This window comes from Thermobia domestica, chromosome 12 (assembly GCF_964235325.1).
Source record: "Thermobia domestica chromosome 12, izTheDome1.hap1.1, whole genome shotgun sequence".
Taxonomy (NCBI): Eukaryota; Metazoa; Arthropoda; class Insecta; order Zygentoma; family Lepismatidae; genus Thermobia; species Thermobia domestica.
The window spans coordinates 226,867,055-226,891,740 of record NC_137465.1 but is presented as its reverse complement, the minus strand read 5'-3'; the positions used below and the strand labels follow the sequence as shown (position 1 = coordinate 226,891,740).

The 24,686-nt window shown below is 35.2% G+C and overlaps 1 protein-coding gene across 3 annotated transcripts in view; it reads right to left on the bottom strand.

The window, feature by feature from the left end:
- Nucleotides 1-24,686, bottom strand: part of LOC145667072 (uncharacterized protein C2orf42) — a 47,563-nt gene that overhangs the window by 11,970 nt on the left and 10,907 nt on the right. For 2 of the 3 annotated variants that reach the window (XM_081734777.1, XM_081734778.1), the window contains exons 3-10: nt 23,358-23,525; nt 18,464-18,598; nt 14,431-14,616; nt 11,577-11,730; nt 8,109-8,248; nt 7,216-7,338; nt 3,418-3,550; nt 1,460-1,590 (exon numbers count right to left, since the gene is read on the bottom strand). In XM_081734777.1, coding sequence (XP_081590903.1) covers nt 1,460-1,590; nt 3,418-3,550; nt 7,216-7,338; nt 8,109-8,248; nt 11,577-11,730; nt 14,431-14,616; nt 18,464-18,598; nt 23,358-23,525 — 1,170 coding nt within the window. The remainder of the gene's footprint in view (nt 1-1,459; nt 1,591-3,417; nt 3,551-7,215; nt 7,339-8,108; nt 8,249-11,576; nt 11,731-14,430; nt 14,617-18,463; nt 18,599-23,357; nt 23,526-24,686) is intronic. The other variant, XM_081734779.1, reaches the window with a different exon arrangement.

The window sequence follows — 24,686 nt, the reverse complement described above, 5'->3', positions numbered from 1 at the left end:
CAATCAGTGATGTCCTGAGATATATCCATTTCAAGACCAACTGTGCCACGAGTGCTTAATCAGAATCTGGGATTCAGAGCCTACAAACAACGTACAGGTCACTTCCTGACTGATGCGTTAATCCAACAGAGTGGCGAAAGTTGAACATCTCCTCAAGTGTTACGCAGGAAACGGTCACAGAACAATTCTCTTTTTCCGGTGAGAACCTGTTTGCAGTTTAGTAGTTCTTTAATGCTCAAAATCACCGTGAGTATGCATCATCACCAGTGCAAACTGCTGAACGTATTTCCAGGGTGTAAAGGTCCCATCATCTAGCATCAGTCATGGTGTCCTGGGATGTGAGCTTCAACGGCACAACAAGGTTCCATTTTTGCAAACAAGGGATGAACACATATCGGCTACCCTCTACCAAACCAGTGCTGGAGTCCATTGTGAAACCACTGAGTACCGCCATGTTCCCCAAGCAACATCATCCTGTTTCCGCGCACAAGGCACGGTCAACACAGGAGTGGCACAGGGCAACTTCCCAGACTTCATCTCTACATCAAACTGGCCGCATCTGAACCCACTCGACTACAAATTGTGGTCAGTTTCAATCCATGCCCTGCAGGACGAGATATCCTAATATGGACTCCCTGAAGCGCGTCCTGATCAAGGCAGCCAGCCACACTCAGGGCCTGCATCCTGGCTCGAGGAGGACATTTTGAAAACTGATTGGGACAATTAACGCTCTACACCAGTAGTTCTCAAAGTGGGGTCAGCGGACCCCTGGGAGCTAGCCAGGGAGTCCGCGGGGCATAAAAATTGAGATGTGTTGTAATAAAATGGAACTCATAGTTGTTAAGCAAAAAGTATTTTTCAGTTTCTTAAAAAGAAAGCAATTAGAAATTATAACTACGTTTGTAAATTTAAATGTTTTCCTACTTTACTAAATTTCTGCCCTGAAGTTGGTCAACCGTGAGAGAAATTTCTTTTTTGTTAGGGTACTTTTTCAAAAAAAGTTATACATTAACTGTATATGATCCTCGGAAGTTCATGGATTTCATCTTCAAGTGTCGAAAAGCTTCCACCATTACTACCAATTCCCGATTTTTTTTTTTTTTTTTTTAAGTTAGTCATTCCTGTGCTTATAAATATCAAGCCTCCCCCAATTCTGGGATTTCTTAAAAAACGATGAGAAACTCCTCCCAAAATACGTTCCTAGATCCGCCACTGCGAGTAACTCTTGACTCAAATTTGGCTTGCGTGTGCGCTGTGAGTACGAAGAGTTGTCCAAAAGGCACTGCAACATTTGATGCCTTTCCCTACACTTACTTATGTGAACAGACCTTTTTCTGCTCTTCTCGTATCAAAATTATAGTGAACACACTAAATCATTAGGCAAGTATTTTCTGCTTTTGAAAGAACGCTTCTGAATCATATTTCAAGATTTCCTTAATTGCAATAAACGAAGGCCTACCTGTGGCACATGAAACACTAACGGGTCTGGTGTACCAGGAAACTGAAAATGCATAGTTTGATTAATTCGCTCAGTAACTGATGCCAGCCACTGGTGAAACGATACTGACGTAGAATCTTCATTGGGAGGATCTGGAAAGTTAAGTAGTGTATTACTAAGGATTTGAACAGATAAATATAATACTTATTCACACACTTAACCAACCTAACAATTTACTCTTTCCTTATAAATAATATTAATTAGAATTCAAATTAACTGTAACATAATCACATATGTTGTTGCTATGTACACTCATGTCCAAAATGATTGTCGCATATCTATAACTGCCTTTTTGTAAGAATATAATTTGATAATGATTTTGCAGGGTACTTTTAATACTGATACTACGTGTATAACCGGGAAATGTATATTTGTGGTAAATTTCATAGGAAAACAATTATAAATATGAAAATTAGACTGGCTAAAACAAAATGTTGCTAAATGGACAAGAAAGTTTTATTTTCATTTTATTGTTCTTATTTACTGCTCTTTTGACATGAAATTTGCCACATACGTGTCTTTGCCGATTATACACATACTAACATTATAAGAAATATCGGGAGAATTCGTTATCAAATTATAATACTACAACAGTATATTTATAGACATGCGACAATAATTTTGGACATGAGTGTACATTGTGATAAAACACTCACTTGACTATTAACTTACAATAATTTTTTGAAATACTGCTATAAAAAGGGTACACTTTTGATCACAAATCAACGTCCACTTACCTATTTTTTCAACTTAACACTCTGTGGACATTAGTCGAGCTACTGATTTGGAGATGGTATCAGGAAAGCCTTCTTTTTCACAAGAATATAGAAAGAGGGAAGAAATGTCAGACAATTCTTGGTTTAATGCACCTACAAGCCGACGCAAACAGTCTTTACATCACGTAAAACCACTATACCAGCAAAATCACACTTCTTTTATTCCGGTCTCGATTCACAAGGAAAATCATGACACAGCATTCTTTACTCAGGGTGTCAACTAAAATTCCAAAATGAAATTCGTGACCTTTTCATTATAAAACCATAAAATTTCGTAACACTCAAAAACTAATAACAGAACCTTTCCTTAGCACTTATTTTTATCTTATCTCTACTTTCAAAGGCTGTTACCTGTAGAGATAAAAACCTGGTGTTTCTCACAGTTAAATAAACTGGTTAGAAGCGCAGGTGGTTTCGGTGGTGCTATGCGATTTGTATATCGCCACTGCTCAATGATGCAAGCTGAAGGACAATCTCAGGAGCGAAATAGGCCGAATCTTCATGCATGCAACTGTGCTTTGCTTGCGATTTGGTAGCGTCTTAAGGCGACCATACACATTTTGGTGGTGAATTTTGAGGTTTCATAGAACAAATTTTCCAAGTCTCTACTTATATTTGTACAGATATATATATATATATATATATATATATATATATATATATATATACATGTTTCTTCGCTACAAACATTACTAGGCAGATATGAATTACAAGCAGTAACAATTAGCAAAGTTCCAGCTAACGACCTTCCGTTATTAATCTCAAATCCCTCGTCATGTATTATTACCTTGAATAAAATAACTAATTTTCTAATCATTTTCTAATCACTTGTAATCATCATTTTCTTACTCTCAAAGCATAAATTAATTGTATGTATACAGTCTGAGTACGTATTTATTTACCACGCTCGTGATTTCCGTATGGTAATCAGGCACATACAATTGCACAAAGTTTCAAATTGATTGAACAGTGGGAAATGGATTAAACACTTCAGACCAATAGACAAATCAAATAAACATAAGCGCGGTTAAATAAATGTATCTTAAGGAACTAAACACTAATTTTGATTTAACATTATTAGCACTCACAATCTTATTTTCGGCTACTGCTTACTACTAAAATTTTCAACTGTTTGCCACTCACCTTGTTTCTTGACTGGAAACGGTGGAGTCTTTTTATTTCCTTGCTTTTTCGTAGTTCCGCCATCTTGAAGTGTAAGTAAAGCTGAACTTGCCTGAACTACTGGATCCTCTCTTTTCCGTTTAATACCTATTAACTGAAAAAAAAAAGATTTTTTTTTTCTTTTTATAGTCTGTGTTAGTTTGCAGTAGATAATTATACGATCATGAATAATTTACTGCATTTTTATTATATTATTTTCTGCATCATAATATCCCTTCATGGATTACTATAAACACGTACTTTGTTTTATATGGTCTTTGATTTGTGATACAAATAGAAGAAATTCCGTTCTTTGCACGAGAATAAGGGGTAATAAATACTACATTTATACTCGAGGGATTCCGAGATATGAACATCTTAATATGTATAACAGCCAACCACTTTGTTCCTACTTCTTTTCCTCCCTTCTACGTCAACTAGTGTATATATTAACACGATGAAACAGAATTATTTTAAATGAGAAGTCAAAATACCAAATTTCATGTTTCTAACCTTAAAACGGATTCCGAAATATGCACATATACTCAAGATGGCTGACGTGAAAAAGCTTTTACACTTTTTCGACAGAGTATCCCACCGGGAATAGAAACCCGGAACCACTCGCACCGAAGGCGAGAGTGATAGCGACTACGTCAAGCGGGGCCATTGATGTAAAAATGAATGTGAAAATATATATGTCTATTTATAGACTACTTTAAAATCACTGATATTATTGTAAATAAACACTGATTGTTATAAACTTAATAATTGTTAATTATAAAATCCTAATATTTGAGTTGAGTTGAGTTGATTTTGAGTTTAACGTCCCGTTCAGCAGCGAGGCTATATGAGACGTGGACCTACTGATTAACGTGGAGTCCGAACCACATGAGCTCCCGCCGGGAATCGAATCCGGGTCTCCCACGCCAAAGGCGCTTACGCTAACCGCTTAGCCACGGAGGAGCTTTGAATCCTAATATTTATCTTGGCTCCTTTCTTTGTTTAAATTTAGTCCAGGATTTAGGATCCTGATAAAATATGAATCAGAAACTTCCCTTTCCATGAATGATGATGTCTTATATAAAACCGTAACATCCTTAATTTTATATTTTGACGATTTAGAAGTCTTCTTGGAACATAATCGTGGGACATTAAAAAAATAAAAGTTTTGATAAATATGCGTCTGCATAGTTCCCTTCTTTTGTGCCTTTCACATGTTCCTTGATTCTAGTTACAACGTTCTTTTTTCTTATGCCTTCGTAATATTCATGATATATACACTTAGCTTGATAGACTCTCAAATATGTTGTCAATAAAAACAGTTATTGTACATAGCTAATGATTTTTCTGTAACACCGGGGAATTGTATGGAAAGATTAACTTTAGATATCTGAGCTATTAATACTCCGACAGTATTTGTCGAAACTGTATAGCACAATTTTATTATGACGCAATTAATAGTAAATTTTCATTAATTTTTGAATAAATATAACAGCTTTCTTCACAATAATGCTACGCTATTAATGCAATACCAAAACTTTAAGTTAGATCTTTACATACAAACTGAAAATGAAAATTAAACGTGTATCTAAACATTATTTGAGAAATAATAAAACAGTCTGGCTTCGGCCGAGGATGTTACATCAAAATTGAAATTTCTTAACTTAATATCATTTAAGGATTTTAGGATTTAGGGTTCTGGGCGTTTGGCATCTATGGCCATGAAATGAAATCCTTGAGTTTAACGTCCCACACTTATGCCGGTTAGGCTAAAGGAGACGGTGATTTTGAGAAATGAATGAAATAGTGGAATGAAGAAAGTGGGAGGAAACGGGAGAACCTCGAGAAAATCCACAAGCACGGTGTTTGTCCACCACAAAGTAAAATATCAGAAGAAGGACTTTAAAATAGCTTGAGGTATAATATAAAGCTCTGAAAATGTCTGTGTATCAATGCATATGAATACTTGTCCAGTGGAAGGATCTAATCCCTGAGACAATGGGAACTGAAGGACAAGTTTTTAAGACCGGTAGAAGCAAGTTGCTCTTCTATCGTTTAAGTATTTACAGTATTTGTTATTTTTATATTGTTCGTTATATTTCACGAAAATGTTCATTTTATTAATTATTATTCATGTTTATTTTTAATTTAAGAAAACATGCATATATTTCTCGCTATTGATTTTTCAATTGGTGGAAAATATGGAACATATGAGGAGTTAAAAGTGACTTCTCTACTTTTAGATTAACCCTTATACGGTCTTCGCTTTTTGAGGTAAATTTTAGACTTTCAGTTGAGCAGGTACAACTTCATTGCTATTTGTCGTAGGATCATAGTTCACACCTCGCTTTTTTCACAACAGAGCAACTTTTCCAACGGTACCACTCGCTTGTCCGTATTATATACCTAAAACGTGAAGATCAGGGAAAACCAGAAGTTTTTTCGGAAGTAACTTTTTTTTTTTTTTTTTTCAAAAATTTTCGCCACTCTGGCCCAGGCCTGGGTTGACGTAGCGATCTCAAAACCAGTAGAAAAATAAATACGTAGTTACGTACACAATGCGTGTGCAAAATTTGAATGTGAAATCTTGAAAATTAACGGCGGAAATTTCTTTTTAAATCTTAAGCTGATCAATCTTTTGTATATATATATAGGGGCGGATCCAGGATATGATCAAGGGAGGGGCTAAACCATATTTTGCCGTTTTATCCAGTGTAAAGCAGATTGAAGCCCATTTTATCCAGTGTATACCTGAGCGTCAAGTGGGGACTATAGCCTCCCCTTGGATCCGCCACTATATATATATATGTATGCAAAGTGATGTAAAAATTGTCTAAAACAAGACTATTTGCCCCTGGATCATACCTCATTCTCTTCAGAATAAAACAACCTTTCAAAGGATACCACTCGCATGCCCATACCATATACCAGAAACGGTAAGTTACGGAAATCCCGGGAAATTTTGGGGAAAAATTCCCTTTTGAAATCTTTGAGCCTCTGGGGCCTGGGCCCGGGTTGAGGTAGACCTCAAAATAATTTAATAATTAGTTAGAGGTGTATACAATACGTATGCAAAATTTTAATATGATATCTTGAAAGCTAGGGACGAACATTTTTTGAAAATTCTCTCAAGATGTGATATCACGCCCCCCCCCCTCCCATTTGGCATCACAAAGTTGACCATTTGGTTCCAAAACGCATTTGGGTTGTTTTATGGTCCATGTCTGACTTGACTAATAAAAAACCCGGCTTAAATGTCTCGTGTAGGACCTAAATAAGGGGTTAAGACAATACTACCCCATAGTACGAAAACGTGCCATGGATTGTATAAAGATCAAATATGTTTTCTCTTACTCTAGTAGCTACATTACATTAAGATATGGCTATAGTATGATTTTTTGCATTCGAAAATATTCATGAACACTCGATTAGTATCAGTGTACTTTTTCTACGTTCGCCAAGTGATATACTCAGACAGAAAGGGATACCAACCACTTATACTGTCTAATTGATATAGATGGATTTTATGTTAGAAGTAAAATCTTTGGTGTATTTACAAGTCATTTGTTAGACATTTCACATAGCCACTATTTTACAGCTCTTACGTGTCTGTAAAAGAAAATCAAACGCAGTATTAAAATCTTTCATGGAGAAACAATTCATTTTCTATTTTTAAATTACAAAACTATGCACAGCTATCAAGTGTATCCTCCAGACCTCGGAAAATACTAAGGTAGGACATTTTAATTAAAAAAGAAATAACTAATAAAGAATTAGTACCTCTAAGGTGGTCTCTTGCTCAGGAAGAATTCCTTCTGAAACACCGGAAAGACTTAAATCATCAGGATCCACAGCCTGAATCTGGACTTCAACTTCATCCGGTAAAACTTCGAGATTATGAACCTTCATTTAAAAAGAATCAAGAATCAATCTTTAACAAACACAATCACCTCAAGAAAAATTGGAAAGTCTTCAATTCATTGTTTATGAAATGAACTATCTTCTACAAGGGGTCTATAAACCCATATTATACTATATTACAGTAAACCCTCCATTTAACGGACAAATTGTGGCTAAAGGGTATCCGTATGTTATGAACGATATTTAAAATAGGATATTGTGCTATATAATATAAATGTAACATATTTCATGTATATATCATATTAGTACGGTAGCAAATAAACTCTTTACAACTGCGTATCAGAAAAAGAAAAAAAAAACTTTTAAATTTCAGTTGCTTTCACGTTAAATATTGTTTCTTGGTAGTCAAAGATCTAAATTGCCTGAAATATTCATAGTATGCCAACACTTAGAATCTAAAGATCTCTCTCGCTACCTACGTTCTGCCTCAATAGTTTTTTTTTTTTTTTTTCTCAACCACATTTGCTACTTTAGTCAACTTCTGTCCGTTAAAACATGGGTTTACTGTATTAAACTATGGCTTACTAAATTAAGAAACAACATATTCAGGATTAACTTCTGTAGCGTTCTCTTAGAACTGATGCAAATTGGTTATTTTTTATTATTATTACTTGCTAATTTGATCTGTTGGTCTGATTTTAAATAAATTATAACCAAAATGATATAATAAGTTTTCAATTAATTGTGTTCAAATTGTCCACACAGCATTAAAATATATTGTACGTAAGCATGAATAAAATGTTTGCTCTAACCTCTGTTATCTGTCCATCGTCTGTAACTGTAATACCAGTCGCTTCCAACAAGGATGCCTCGTTCTGTAGAACTTCCACTTCTACTTCACACGGGGCTCCTAACTTATCGCTGAGAATTGCAACCAACTGCTGTGGTGGGGCTGTAAGCACATCAAATACAATAAATCAAAATTAAGGAACATCTTACTAAGTTTGTACAATTAGATCGCTGTCGACACAGCACTTACTCCTCTCTCATTCATTTCCTAAAGTTATATCCTTGCCAAATTCTTCGTTCGTAATTCAGAAGGTGTCAAAAAATATATGAGGAATTTGCATTATGTCTTTATAAGTAATATGTGCGTCTGTTAGGATTATTGTATTATCATCTTGATTTCTGCTAGCCACTGTAAGCAGAAATCAAGCGACAATACATATAGTCGGCTACTTAATAGTGTGTGTGTTTCATATCCAGTAGAGATAAATAAATAAATACTTTTCTAACAAAATAAAGACGCTCAACTGCAATCACATCAACAACGAACATATCTTTTGGTGTCATAAAAATTTCGCTATTCTCGAGAATCACGCATCAAAATTTACCCTCACGCATGTTATATTGTTCTGCCCGATGTGATGTATCAATCGATGCACGTCTTATCTTTGGATGGTATTATAGTTAAAATACAAATTACAGTTTAAGATGTTAAAGATAATTTTAGGCTACATCTCACTAGGCATACTGTGTATACTGTCATCTTTCAGTTTAAAGTCTAACATTTATGCCCTTTAGGCTAAGTGTTATAATGAAAAGTTGATTACTGTATAGTTTAGAATCAGTTTCATTTCAATAGGTGGCACATATATACATACAAAAAAAAAAAAAAAAAAAAAAAAAAAAAAAAAAAAAAAAAAAAAAAAAAAAACTCTTTTGTCGATTTTCTCGGAAACTGCGCATGATGGAAATGAAATGAAATCTTGAGTTTTACGTTCCATGTTATGCCGGTTAGGCTAAAAGAGACGGTGATGATGAGTAATGAATAAAATCATGGAATGAAGAAAGTGGGAGGAAACGGGAGAACCCCCAAGAAAACCCACGAGCGCGATGTTTGTCCAACACAAAGTCCATACTGCGCGAGCTGGGATCGAACCAGGGACCCCAAGCACCAGAGGTGAACGCTCTTCCACTGAGCCACCGCGGCCCCTACTGCGCATGATGATTTACATTCATGCAGATCATTTTGTTCAGCTCAATGCGATTTATCGATTAATATATGTCTTTTCTCTCAGACATTTTCCCCGTTAAACATTTAACTAATGTTCTATAATTTTTATTACTGTATTCACTAAATCTAGATTAATATCATATTAAATGCATATAAAATTATAGGCTTTCTAATACTAATGGAAAAAAAATACAGGAAATCACGACGAAAAAAAATAGGAGGTTTCGTGAAGCTCTGAAAAAGAACATTTCAATTATTTCCAGGAACATTTATGCATTTGGAACACTTTGAAAGAACAAGGAACACAGAAACTCATATAACAATATTTCTAACTATTGGAAGGAACATTTCAATTATCCAATAGGTAGAAAAAAAACAAAAATGAAATTACACCAAATGTTATATGAACATACATTCGTCTCTAAATATAACTAAATGGGTAACTATCTCGTTGCAAAATTTTATACGAGTTTCTTAGTGTTCTCGTACGCAGCTCACCAGTACTAAGCAACGACCATAAGGAAAGCGTAAAAGTATTGATACACCTAAATAAATGATTTATAAGTCTTTAAAATCACTACTCCATAGAACTTTTTAATGAATATGACGAAACTAGTTTATTTTTTGTTCCATTTTGTAGATGTATGAATACTTTTTGCGCTAACTGTATATTGCTTGGTGCAATATCTTTAGACAATCAGCAGGAAAGGACGAAACACAAAAGTCTTCATTCAACTACCTTACTGTGGAGACAAAAGGCCTTCCAACCACCTACACCTTATTTCTATATGTTATTTTCACAAGTGGAAGTAGTAATGCCACAAAAATATAGGATGTTTCGTTAAAATATAGGAAATATAGGAGTTTATAGGAAGAGACGCAAATATATAGGAAAAAATAGGAGCATTGGAAAGCCTGAAATTAACGAATCTATGTTTTTCAATGTATATAAGCGCTTGGTTCATCATATTCTAGATCGTTTATACATTTTAGAATGTATATCATCAATGATATAAAGCAAATCCTCTTTTAAGATCACTGACATCGTTAAATTTATTGACACAAAGCTTTTCTAACTAGAAGCCACAAATGCTCCAGTCAGGTTAACTTTCCGACCACGGCAAATGACTTCCTCTTCCAGCCAACGTCTCTAAAGTACAAAACGTGTCGTACATGTACTTTACGACCGCGATATGTAGCGTGGATGCATCACTATGTTGCATTCTCCTGTTAAAAAGTTTACTAACGTACGCGCCTTTGGCCTGAGAAACTCAGGTTCGATTCCCAGCAGGAGCTCATGTGTTTCGGATTCCACTTAATCAGTAAGTCCATATCTCACACAGTCTTGCTGCTGAACGGGATGTTAAACTCAAAATCAACTCAGGTCAAAAGTTTACTAACATTCCATATATGAGGGGCGTACTGTAATAATTTACTTTTTATCTTCTTCACTCATATTTATACAAGTTACACAGTAACTCATGTGTCCACCTTCTTAATATAATCTCCATTTAGCTTTATGCACTTTTGCCAGAGGCGTGTCAGCTTCAGGACATCCTAATGGAACCAATTGTTTGGAGTCCCACACACCCATGTGTGGACAGCTTGTTCAAGTCTGCAAACCGACGACCACCCAGAGGCATTTACATTGTCTCCAACAGGTGATAATTATTGGGAGTTAAGTCCGAAAAGTAGGCAAGGTGTGGCAGCACTGCAAACTAGTTACTCAATTGCAGCAATGGTTTTCCAGCTGCTACGAGGAAGTGTATTATTATGTTGCTGAAGAACTTCTTTCGCCCATTTTCCTGGCCGCTTCCTTTGAATGGCACGACGCAGCGTGTGAGGGTCTCCATATGCGCTGCATTGTTATCGTTGCTCCACATTCCAGTCAGCCCATCAGGATAATGTCTGCCGTGTCTCAGAACACTGGTAGCAATACGCCTCCCAGCTGAACGTGTTGCCCGAAATTTCTTTGGCGGTAAATTGTCATAATGTTTCCACTGCACTCATTGCAGCTTCGTCGTCGGCTCATAGAAATGAAGCCAGGTCTCTTCATCTCATTACTACTCACAGGCCTAGACGTGAAATCTTTGGGATCATGATCATGACACAAAATACAAAAAGAAATAAATTTTAATAAAAACAGATTGTAATAATAAATAGGTTTTTTTTCTTGATCTTTTGAAAGCAACACACGAAAAGGAATTTCCACAATTTCACTACCGAAAAATAATTATCTTAATGTTACATTATTATACCTTACCTTGATTAGCTGTCGAAGACATTTTGTCCAAATTAATAAAATACGAAAACTCCTCTGCGAGTTTTTCGTCACTCGCAAATGCACAGATACATGCATAAAAGTGCACGCATCTTTTCGAGACTGTATCATCTTTGTTATTGCTTCTGGGATTTCCCTGCAGAAAACCAAAAGAAAACAATTTGGAGCGTACAAAATAAAGAAAATACATGAAGCGGACAATTATTTAAGGATATGAATTGACGCATGTTTATATAATTTGTAAAAGTGATGTTTTATTTACTGCATCTAATATTTAATATACAGTCAGCGACAGAAGTGCTTTCCGTTTAGTAAAATTTATTTTGATAATAACGGTGGAACGTACATCGTTTCACCGAGTTTCAAGGCTGGAACGTACAGAAAAATATATTCTTTTTAATTTACTGAAAACTGTCTTTCCATTCTGAAGTTATTTACGAAACTAATTTCATCAAAGGAAAAGGACTTTTGTCGTTGACTGTACCATTAATTGAACTGTTCCGGTGTTTCATGACACAATACAAACATGGATGTGACCTGTGATGATATTCAACTTTTTCTTTTATTTTAATTTCTCAGCTATATTTCTGGCGAGATACTCGATTGCCTTTGTTCAGAATAATTTTTGAGCTTAAATGTTTCGGTTGTTCAACAATAATGTACAGCACTTCAGCCGCAATAACTAATTTGTAAAAATGTATTGACTCCAATACATTAATAAATAATGGAAACACTCTATGATACTAAACTTCTATTTTATATTTATAAATGGCTTAAGAGTACAGTTTAAACCCAAATAAAATAATACTTCTTATTTACAAGCTAACAATACCTAACTTCTGGTACAAAATCGAAAAGTTCAATATTTTATATCATTTCTGTCAGAAGATTTGTACAATTTGCTGCCCCGTGCAATGGCATCATTTCCTACCTCTTCTTTCTCCGAAAAAAAAAAAAATTAAATCCACGATGTTAAGTATGCTATCCCATCATGAACAATGAAGGGGAGGGAAAGAGCACTCACACTCAGAAAGGCACAGGCACTACAAATACAATATCCTTGTGTTTGTTTTTTTCTTTCTTTAAATACTAATCTATTATGTTAGAGAAAGATAAAGCAAACACATATGCAGACGAAAGATAGTAATCCTTTTTATAGAATTCAATATCGGGCTTCAATTTCAATATACCTGCTTGTAATTCCAGTGCAACTAGCTCTTTTATCTTTATTTCTTATCTTCCTTCTATATTAGTTATTTTTTTTTTTTTTAATATTGCTATCTTCAATGATAAGGAATTTGTTTGAGACAAAGACAAGACTATTTTTAATATCAAAACTGTGATAACTAAATAAATGGAACAGATGTTCGCTACTGTTCGAGAAGTGAGCTCTTGTATTTGACAACCATCAAGCAATTCATGCTGGAATTTGTTTGATCATTTGCTTTAGTACTGTCTATGTGATCTTAAACTAATGCGACCTGAATATGATTTTTAAATGTAGTATTCCAATAAAAGGTCACCTTAGTAAATTTAACTACCATGAAGTCTGTTCCCATCAAGAAATATTTATTTTAACACTTTCAGCCCCATGTGTATCTTTTTGATACACAGTGAGGGTTTACTGATGGACCACGTGTATCAAATAGATACACATTGGCTGACAGTGTTCATAGCAAACTGTAGTCTGGTCCCGGGATGAAATTTACTCAAATAGGGTTGGGGCTGAAAGTGTTAAATAATATAGTTACGACAAATTTTGCCGCCCTGTGAAAATGCACGTGTTTCACATATGGTAGAGCCGGTCCTGCTTATGTGTAGCTCATTTCTCTCCTTAGAATTTAACCTTCCACTACTGCGATAAACAATGACGAGGTCAAAAAAGACTTTTTAATATGATAATGTAAATTCCTTGTACTAGAATTCTCTTGTTTTGAGAGTGTTATTGCTGTGAAAAACTTACGCAGAAGATCTTTTATGAAGACTTACCGACGACTAAGAATGAAAACCTCGCATCTCAATTTACCTTTTCCTCTCGAAAAAAAGGTTTTAGGGCATAACTGATAGAAAAACTTGTAAGAAAATATGGTGTTTAATAAAATCAGACATAAATTTAAGAGATAACACTATTAAAATTACTTTACGATAACTAAAAGTGAAATCTATAAAACATTATTTTCTCCTGAAAAGTTTGGTTTTACTGAGATACGAAGTTCTCATTCTTAGCCGACGTTATGCTAGTTTGTGGAAATTTTGCTCACTTCTAAGCTCACTTCTCAAAGCACTTTTTGAAGACAACTGTTACAATCTTAAAATTACGTTAAAATTAATTGTACGCTAAACTTCGATGATTACAGTTTTATATATATATATATATATATATATATATATATATATATATATATATATATATATATATATATATATAACTTAACGGAATTGTTCAACATTTACTACAAAGCAGTGTTATATTTGTGATAGTTTTGAGTGTCACTGAAACAGTTCAGTAAATAGAAGATTACGTTTACAAGTTACTTGAAGTGGAATTATTATGCATGGAGTTATACTTCCTTTTTCTTCACAGTAACATGAACTAATAGTTAGGCTTTTTGCAGCTATTAAATCCCCTGCGTACAGTCCACGAGAGAGCACGGTGAATTTTCTAGCTTTTAAAACCAAAGTTCACTACCGCTAAATTTCAGCAGCTATCCCATTGCCTCAGGGTGCTAGGTTAATACCTGAAAATCTGTTTGTTGGAATCCCAGAACCACGCGTACAAATCATTCTATTTATTAAAACTACGCTTGTACACAAAGCCAAATGACATGATACTAACCCGAAATGCTTTACAACTACAGAAGTATTTATTTTCGACTCGGTCTTTTATTTTCGTTGTCACGAAATAAAGATGCAAATATCCCAAAGGGTGCTTCGGACTATGTTTACACTTAACTACCATTATATATTTGGAAACCCTTTGAACCAAAGGGGCAGCCGATTCTGTCGCCAACAACCAAATAGCCTGTAATTACAAAGTTGAAAAGGAAATTATTATAGTGAACTAAGGCTACATTATTATTATTATTATTATATGACTTAATAACGTAAGATACATGATCAATTGCAACAATATTGTCAAAAACTTTCAAAGCCAAATAAATAGTCATAATGTGAAGTGAATATAACATAACGAATTAGATTAGAATAAATAAATAGTATTGGTAAAATGGAAAGCTTACTAACACACTTGCACATTTATTTTAATACTCCTTATCAACAATATATTTTACTTTTCGTACCAAACAATTAAATTTACCGAGAGCTTGGCAGTACAGCGTTCATGTCTGGTGCCAAAGATCGAGACTCGGTCAGTCGATATCTTCGTACAGCTCGGACATTTTGTCATAAGAAAAAAAAATTCAATAAACCAAGTACACACAAGTTACTGGATTGCATTTTTAATTAAAAAAAAGAAAGTTTATATTTTCGCACAATAGCAAAATTGGTCGTATTAGATGACATTTAAAACAGTACTCTCTTCTTTGTTGCACTCAGTGGCATTTTGAAAATCAATCATCGGCTGTCTCCTCAAACAGCCAGATGTATATATTTTCCTGATGATATTATCAGTAAAGCAAGTGAATACCGTATTTAACAATACAAGTAAACACGATGTTGAAATCCAAACTAGAAACATGTTACTAAGAAGAAACGTTGATTTAAAAAAAAATAAATAACCAATATCATCACTATCTGATACTTTCGAATACTCGTCTTTTATTCTGATCCATACTGGTCGTTAAGTAACATATACCTCTAAAAATTAATATAAACAAGACTTCAAAACGAAGATTTACTAGGAAAATATTTTTGTTTAAAACTGTATACAGGGTTCCCACTCTCTTTCCCCTAAAATTCCCAGGATGTTTTCAGGACAAATCACAAATTTTCCAGGACTTCGACACAGGAAGGTATAACAGGATTACAACTGTAGATTCAAAACTCTCAACAGTGAAATGAAAAGTACAGTATCTTATGCAGTGAATATTAATGCAAGTACAGTATTAATACACAGAGAATACGTATGAGAGAAAAACGTGTATTGGTAGACAAGCTTTTTCCTCATATCTATTCCGTCTATAAATACAAAATTTGGTATACACATATCTTATCCCCTATAGTATTTATCGAGATACATTTGGATTGTGTGCTTTTACCCGGTGACACTCCAGAGGGGTTCAAACTTGATGGGAAGGATTTTTGGAGGGAATTTTCCAGATATTCCCCCAATTTTCCCTGTTCATACGTTATGGGCCCCAATACATAGCATCTCTGGAAAGCTTGTTTCATGCTGAAGAGAATGAACTATAAGCCATGACTTTCCAATGAACAATGTTGATGTAATAGCTAATTCACTGCGAGTCTACGATTTTCTTTATACTAACAGGGTTAATGGGTACTAGGGACTTACTCCATTGTCCATGGCACCTATTTTTTTTTTTTTTGTGCATGAACATATTTTTGTTATGTTTATCGAATGGACTAGGTTTGATTCGGATGTCCGGATAACAGGTTCATGTTCACTCCTTGTAAGTAAGCTATACTATTACAATCAAGTTTTGAAGGAGTCTACAACAGTAGTAACGCAACTGAGATGGACGGGGCAATGTACAATCAAAGTATTTAGTGTCGGAAACTATGACCACGATATGACGCATTTTGAATAATGCTTCGCCCCCTAGGTTTCGGTGTCACTCTCCTGAATTGCATAAAAAGATACAAGGTGTGTGTGTATCAAGTAACGGTGTTCGCGCCTCCCTTGAACCTATTAGTGCCCCCTGACTATAAAGTCTGAATTCAACACTGCTAAGAACCTATAGTTAGTTAAATGTAGATTTCTAATCACTTTAGTACCCAGTGGGGTTCGAACTAGGAACCCTGTTGATACAAGGCAATGAACTTGATCATTTCTCCACCAGTGAAATCACCATTTGACATTTACGACGAAAAGTCTTGTGTGTGTGCGTCTGTTTGTTCCCAGATAACTGAGGTGTATTTAGGGGGTCAATTCCCCTCTCCGAAAATGAAACATTTTGTACATTTCACGTAACTTTAGGCGAAATTTACGTGTATTTCGTGTCGCATGCTATTTCTGGACCGCTACTTTATATTATATATATATATATATATGTCCCTCCCAAATAGCAGTAATTTTTGTGAAAAAGAGTGCGATGTTGATAAACGTTGCTGTACTTTTTCCTTAATGCTTAACAGACATTGTTTGGGATTGAAATATGTTAATGATTGGGGATAAATTCAAAATTTAATCCCGACACTTTCACTTGAATGGCATAATAAACATTTAATACTAATTCCTAATGTTTTTTCTTCAGATCGCGACTTGTGTTATACGAGGAGGAAGATGTGAATTTAAATTTGAATTAAAAAAAATGATTTGAATAAAAAAAATAATGATTTTTCCAGTCTGGTTAAGGCGTTCCAATAGGAGTGACAATGGAAGTTACTTAGCACGTAATTCACACTCTCTAGTTCCGACATGTTGCTTTTTGTCATAACAACAGAGGTTCGATTGGCTATTCAAGAAGCTTGATAAACATAGGAAACATTAGATTTGTATTTTGTTACATGTTGAATAAACATAGTAATTTGTTGGATCCTAACTTTGTTTCTTTTACACGTTCTTTAAGTTAAGTCTTCTTAGTACTTACTTTTTCTGCAGCCGCCAGGCACATATCTTGAGAAGTATTGTGTTATTTTACCCTAATTGAAGAGCATTATTCAAATACGTAGAACTTGCATTAATACAGTTGTACATATACAAAATTACCCCACAAAGTTTTTCATTTATTTTTATTTTTAAATTATCCACATACGGTAGTAAATCTTCTTTTACATCGAACTGCAATTAAGAAACTTTGCTAATGCACGTATAACTAGCAAACAAAACAAAAACAAAAACAAACAAAAAAAAAAAAAAAGATTTATGACATAAAGCAAATAAAGGGTACAGGCCACCATACTAATCTTTTATTTTTTTTTTCCTTCAACTTTTTATTTTAATTAAATCTTGAATCATGTCATTTCACAGGATTATTAATGAAATATGACGAAAGAGCGGATGTTGTTTGTCTTGTGCAAATAGGAATATCAGGGTATAGTAAGCAAATAGCTTAAAGTTAAGGCTAGAGATTGGTGTAGTTGCCTCGTCTGCCGTTAATGAGAGAAGTGTGGTAAATGTTACAAAATTATCAGTTGATTTAGTGTCACTTACAAAGGAGAAGCAACAAGACAGTCAGATGCTTGTGTGTTAAACAGTAAACTAAAAATCTGACTCCCTCCACCCCCGCCCCATCTACCATCACCATTACAAAACTTTATTCAATCTTGCTGTTACTGCAAAGAAAATGAAAGGAAATCTTTCAATCAAACATCCCACAGTTATATAGCTAGGTTAAAGGAGACAGTGATGAGAAATGAATGCAACGGTAGAATGAACAAAGTGAGAGGAAACACGAGAACCCCCAGAAAACTCACGCACATTGTGTTTGTTCACCATAAAGTTCACTTGGCGCGAGCTGGGATCGAACCAGGGAACAATCGAATCTGTTCACCATAAGTCGCTCTATCACTGAGCCACCACGGCCCTTTGCAAAGAAAATAAAAACTGAACAATCTTGATGAAAATAGAAGACCTCTTCCTTCAGATTCCTGTGGATAGGATTAACTTCTGTGTACAAAATTATTGTATGTATTGAATCACTCTAAATACAGATGTAAACGCAGAAGTGTTTTAAACAAATTCGTAAAATGATTTTGAAACTTACACAAAATAAGCAACTTATGCTTACCTGTTTAGTGTCGTGAGGAATACTCAATGAGTTTAGAACCGAATTCTTCAAAGGTAGTGCCTGAGCATCTGTGTAGCATCGCATGGCAGCCTGTATATGCTGGCAAGTTGTAACAGGAATTGGACCTGATTTCTTCTGAAATGCAATACAGTGTTGATATGAAACTAGTTACGAATATAATGTTGTGCGATTAGAACACGGATACGTAATATAAACTTTCTGATGCAAATTTTTACTAAAATTTTAAACACGAAGCTGCTAGATATTTAAACACATGATAGTGCTGTGGTAGTGAGAAAATGTGGTACAAATCTGCAGAAATGTGAATTACTACATAGCGTTACAATAAAGAAGTTCGAGTACAGGAACATCAGGAACATGGAAGTCAAAATATAACGTTCCTACAGGCTTAACGTTGATAGTTGTATAACTAAACAAATATAAATAGACTGTTTCAACAGTCATTAGAACATAAACAACGAATACGTACACCATTACTCGCCTACCGCTAAAATGGTTTGGGTACAAAACCTCGCGGCCAGAACCTCGCCTGGCCAAAACCTCGTCGCCCAAAACCTCGCGGGACAAAATCTCGCCGGGCCAAAACCTCGCCGCCCAAAACGTCGCGGGCCAAAACCTCGCCACCCAAAACCTCGCGCCCCAAAATATCGCCATACCCAAAATCTCGCCTGACCAAAATGTAAATGTTCCAACAGATGATAAGGATGACGGTATAAAAGACGCTGTTTCAGAAGAAGTATCACGGGTATTTGACCAAGTCCCGCGATACCATATGAAAATTCTATTTCTGTATTAGAGGATTTCAATGTGAAGGTAGGGCGACAGGATGTTTTTGAACTGGTTATAGGGAAAGAAAGTCTGCATAAGGAAAGTAATGACAACTAACGAGGTTAGTTTCGTGAACTTTGGAACATCCAAAAACTTAAAATTTTAACAAAAATCTAATAATATTTATGAAAATATGAAACAATATATGAGTTTTTACGACGTCCCTTGATTATGTCCTATAGGTTAAAGAAGATGTAGATGACCAGGATGAAGGAAATGATCGAATAAAAAAAGTGGGAGGAAACGGGAATAACCCGAGAAAGCCCACGCACACGATGTTTTGTATGTTATTATTATTTTTATTATTATTAATAATAATAATAATAATATTATTATTTGTAATGTGGAATTGCATATTAGGAAACACATTGGGTAAATTTTAAAGAAAAGATTCATTCGAGGCGAGGTTTTGGCACGGCGAGATTTTGGGCGGCGAGGTTTTGGCCCGGCGAGATTTTGTCCCGCGAGGTTTTGGGCGGCGAGGTTTTGGCCCGGCGAGATTTTGTCCCACGAGGTTTTGGGTGGCGAGGTTTTGGCCACGCGAGGTTTTGGCCCGGCGAGATTTTGTCCCGCGAGGTTTTGGCCGGCGAGATTTTGGGCGGCGATGTTTCGGCCGCGAGATTTTGTCCGTATACCCGCTAAAATGCTTCATCCGATAGGGAAGGGGCAACAAAGAAATGTTGGAAAAATAGAACATTAAATGTTTTTAAATTCATCGTTATTTTTATTTATCTTCCTTCCTGTTAAGTTTATTCATCTATATTATTTTCTCCATTTTATTTTCCTTTGTATCTTTGACATTTTCTCATTTACTCACTTTAACACTGTCGCTGTCATGTTTACAGCTTATCTGTATGGCCATCAGACTTCCAATGTGACCGACTGTGACATTCACAGGCGACTGCATCTCGTAATCCTTTTGAGTTTTAAATACCTCTATTAAGGAAACTAGTTTACCAAAATTCCTTTATACATTTAACCTGTTCTTGTCTCTCTCCAGCAGAAAGAAAGAAAGAAAGAAAGACAGACAGACAGACAGACAGACAGACAGACAGACAGACAGACAGACAGACAGACAGACACACACACACACACACACACACACACACACACACACACACACACACACACACACACACACACACACACACACACACACACACACACACACACACACATATATATATATATATATATATATATATATATATATATATATACAAAATAAAAAAATCTTTATGAATCACCATCAAATTTGGTCACAATGTAGCTGGTCCAAGTCAACCTTGCTTTTCCAGGAATGTTAATCCTCAGAAGTTTTCTCCCACGACTAACTAGGCCTCGGGAACGTGAAGTAATTTAGTGTTTACTGAACAGCGAATGCTCATAGTCGTTCGTCTTCTAATTTATAATTTTTATGTTTCTGTTTTAGACAAATTAAGTTACGGGATTTCTTTCTGGATAGTGATTATACCTAGTTTTCTTATGAAGATATTATAATTGCTGTGCATTTTATATTGTGATATATCTGACAAGGGAACGTTTCGATTTGGTGAATTCAATTGCTGAAAATGATTGCTAGCACTGGATTCAGCACCAAAAGAAACATACAAAAAGAGGGTGTTTAGTGGCAGAACGTATACAAGGTGGGAGATAAGTGAGACCAAAGTGCGAAGATACAACATAGAAAATGTCTAGAAATGCCATATTAATTTTGAAACGAGTAGAGGGATTCAGGTCAAGTGTTGGATATGAGGAATGCATGTAGAGCTCCACTGAATAGACGTAATGTGATTATACTGTCGTAATACGTCAAGAGCCATATATCATATGATCTCTTTTCCGTATATTGTCCTTGAGCTACTTCCAACATGGCGTTTTTCAGATGTCCTCCACGATTCACATTCTGCCTCAGCGTAAGTTTTTTCAACGTAAATCGTGACAGATCAAGGGAACAATAGAATTCTTGAAATCACGTCATTGGATATACAGGCATAATATCATCAGTTTATTCTTTGGGTACCATTGCATTCGCACCTATGAACGAGTTGGTGTGTTAAAAATCGGTTATTTCCTCCTTTCGTTAATTTTACTGTCAGTTTTATTATTATGTAAGTAATTTTTATCCTGAGCTTCATGTACTCGGTGATCCTTAGAAGTGGAAACGAAATGGTGTCTGTGTTTATCAGCGGCGGCTGGTACTATAGGTTGCATGGTTGTGCAACCGGAAATTTTTTTAATACTAAAAATATTTTTTGCTATATGTTGCATGGTTGTGCAATCGGATATTTTTTTTAATACTAAAAATATTTTTAAGTATTAAAGTGGTGTATCAGTAAAAAATAAATCTTTGCCCTTGAGCGCAAAACAGTATTGTTGCATTTCTTTAAAAAGAAATAATTAAAAAACTGAAAGAAAGAAAGAGATTTACATTTCCAGTGGCAGCGAGCGTTGCCACTGGAAGCAGTAACATTGAACATATGGCAGCGAGCTCCTATCTCTTAACATGGGGAAGTGGATTTATTCTTGCATCGCTCCTATCTTCCCGTATTGCCCGCTTGCAGTTGCACCTTCTTACGCAACTGGTCAGCTTCTGTAATAGTTACGAATTCCTCCGTTTAGCAGCGCTTGACTCAACTGACAGGGTGAGAGAGATACAGACGCTTGGAAGGAATAAGTTATTCACAAAACACAAACTCGCAAAGAATAAATATAACTCTGGTGGTAACAGGGACGGTTCCAGGCTGAAAGTTTGGGGGGCGGTCGTTCGAAGTCAATAGATTTTACTTAACATTTATAATACAAAGGTGAAAATTCTTGGGATTAGTTTTATTTAAAAAAAATCATATTCTGGGGGGGGGGGGGGGGAATCGATCGAGTCTCGAAGAAGAAAATGTCTTACCACTGATCTAATTCCTAGCTCTGTGTCTTTCGTGCACATGATCCCGTGTTCGATTTCCGGTGGAGAGCATAAAAAATTAATATCAAATCATTCACTTCCAATACTCATCTGTCTTCTTTACCCTAATTTGCTGGAATGTTAAACTATCTTTTTTTCATTTTGGAAGGAAAACATCTTAGATTTCATGGTTCTTTATACTAGAACAGCAGAAAAAATTACGTGGTTTCTGAAAATGGACTTTTTGTACCGTATATTAATACAAAGAAACACTAACAAAATGCATATTGTCGGAGGAGAGAGGTGTTTCTAGACCCTAAAGAAAATAAAGCGTAAAATATTTGCGGTAGCGATGCTTTCTATTCAGAAAAACTTGGCGAGCAGCGTTTCAGATTTCAGTGGAGCCACAGAAAAATTTGAAGCTCGAAAATAACGAAGAAAGACCATCCATTTTAAAATAATGCACAGTTTATATAATAAAATAATTTTGTTTAACTGCGTGCATGCAATTTTCTTGCTTTTTTTTTTTTTTCTTCTTTTCAGGTTAACGCCATCATTCATGGCTTACAGCACATGCTATATATTCGATTTATCTTTTGTTCAATAACATGAGTGTAGAAGTTTTGTATATAAATAGTGTATAAACGTACATTGATAGTGGTTGTTTGAAAAAAAAGGAAATAGCTTATATATTAAATCAATATTAGAAAAATAATTTAATCAATAATATACAAATAGAGCTTAAAAGACTTTCCTTTTCATATTTCCTGATTTTTTTTTTTTTTTTTTTTTGGATAAGACTCAAGAGTGCTGGGGGAGGGAAACACTTGCGCGTACGTACATACCTTTGATATTGCAACATTGCAACTGGTGCTTGTACAGACCACGAACCGCTACTGGTGTTGTTAATATGTTACAATCTGTTGCTTTACATTACTGTTAACGACTTAAGTAATTTTTATCCTTCTTATCTCATTACCCCTTTTTGTATTTCCTGCATCTTGACAATGTGTCAACAAAAACAGCTAAAATTCCATGCTTGTTCAATACTGTAGAGAAGCAATAGTAATAAGTTTAGATTTAGACAGATTTCCAAGGAATTTACAATAATAAAACACTTTTATACAAATTGAACTGTCAACTTACATCGTATGAGCGTACGCACGTTTCAACGTAACAATGAGCCGCCGTCTGAGCCAATAAAGCCGCCTCATGTAGTTCTCCATGTTCACCATCGAAACTCTGGATCATGAGAGGTAACTGCACGAACCCCCGATAATCAGGTCCCTTGTCTCGAACACGGACCGAAAATACCTGAAATGGAATCAAAGTGTTTCAGTATCAGACACATACTCTGTTAACTGTTGAAATCTCAAAATCATTCCTGAACTTGATTTTCTTTTTTAAGTCCTGGTTCGTGAATTAAACAAAAAACATACAGTTAAATTTTCAAGTTCTTCTAGTGTTCAGTTCGGTAAGTTGAATGTAAAAAGATGTAAAACTGTTTTATTTGTAAATGTAACTCATAACGTGTCGCTAGTAGATAGTAGAACATACTTTTACAACCTTTTGTAAAACAAGTTTAACAAGCTCTAACAATGACATACATGAATTAAAAATTTAACTTTAAAGAGAGATTTCTATACTTGAAAGTGCGAGAATTCACTGTGAACATTCAGAAACACATTTTTATAGTGGGAAATGCACGGATCCATTGTGATGACTTCTGGAGGAATTCAAAGGGCTTCAGGATGATCCTGTGTATTTCACATATTTCAGGAAAAACCTTTTAAGGATAAATAAGTAAGGAAAGATGAGCGGCTAGAGATAACGTTATTTAAGACAGGCCCTAGAAAGGACCGAAATTGTATAAGAATTCACCAATTTTTGGACACAAGGTAAGTACCCGTTATTTATTTATTTATTCACAAAGTTTCATATAGCACTAGGCCAATTAGCTGAAACCGTACAATATAAAGAAAGTTAAAAACAATTAAAATACGGGAAAAAAAAGGTTCATCTCTCAATATACAAGGTTCTCGTCAATTGAGTTCTAAAGTTTCTCTCAGAGGTAAAAATGTTACATCCTGTTAACAATGTATTGTAATCATGCGCTAGTCTGTAAAACAAGAAGGGCTCTACAATCGATAACCTAGGTGTCTCATAAGTTAGCAAATTGAGGGAGCGAGTTTGCCGCCGAGGAACACGAAAGTTAATCTGCGATAGTAAAACTTCTGAATCAATTTTGCCATTGAAGATCTTATACAGGTAAAGTAAGTCAGCTCCGCGGCATCGTTTGTCAGGGAACATAAATTCATTCAAGATATTAAGTTCTTGTATGTAATTACGTAATAATGTAACTCAGTCATTCTAAATCTAACTATGGTAAGAAAGAAGTTTAACTATGTCGGTCCCGGCGTCCCCTACAGGTGACATAAAATATGACGACACTATTATTGCTTTACAACTTCAAAA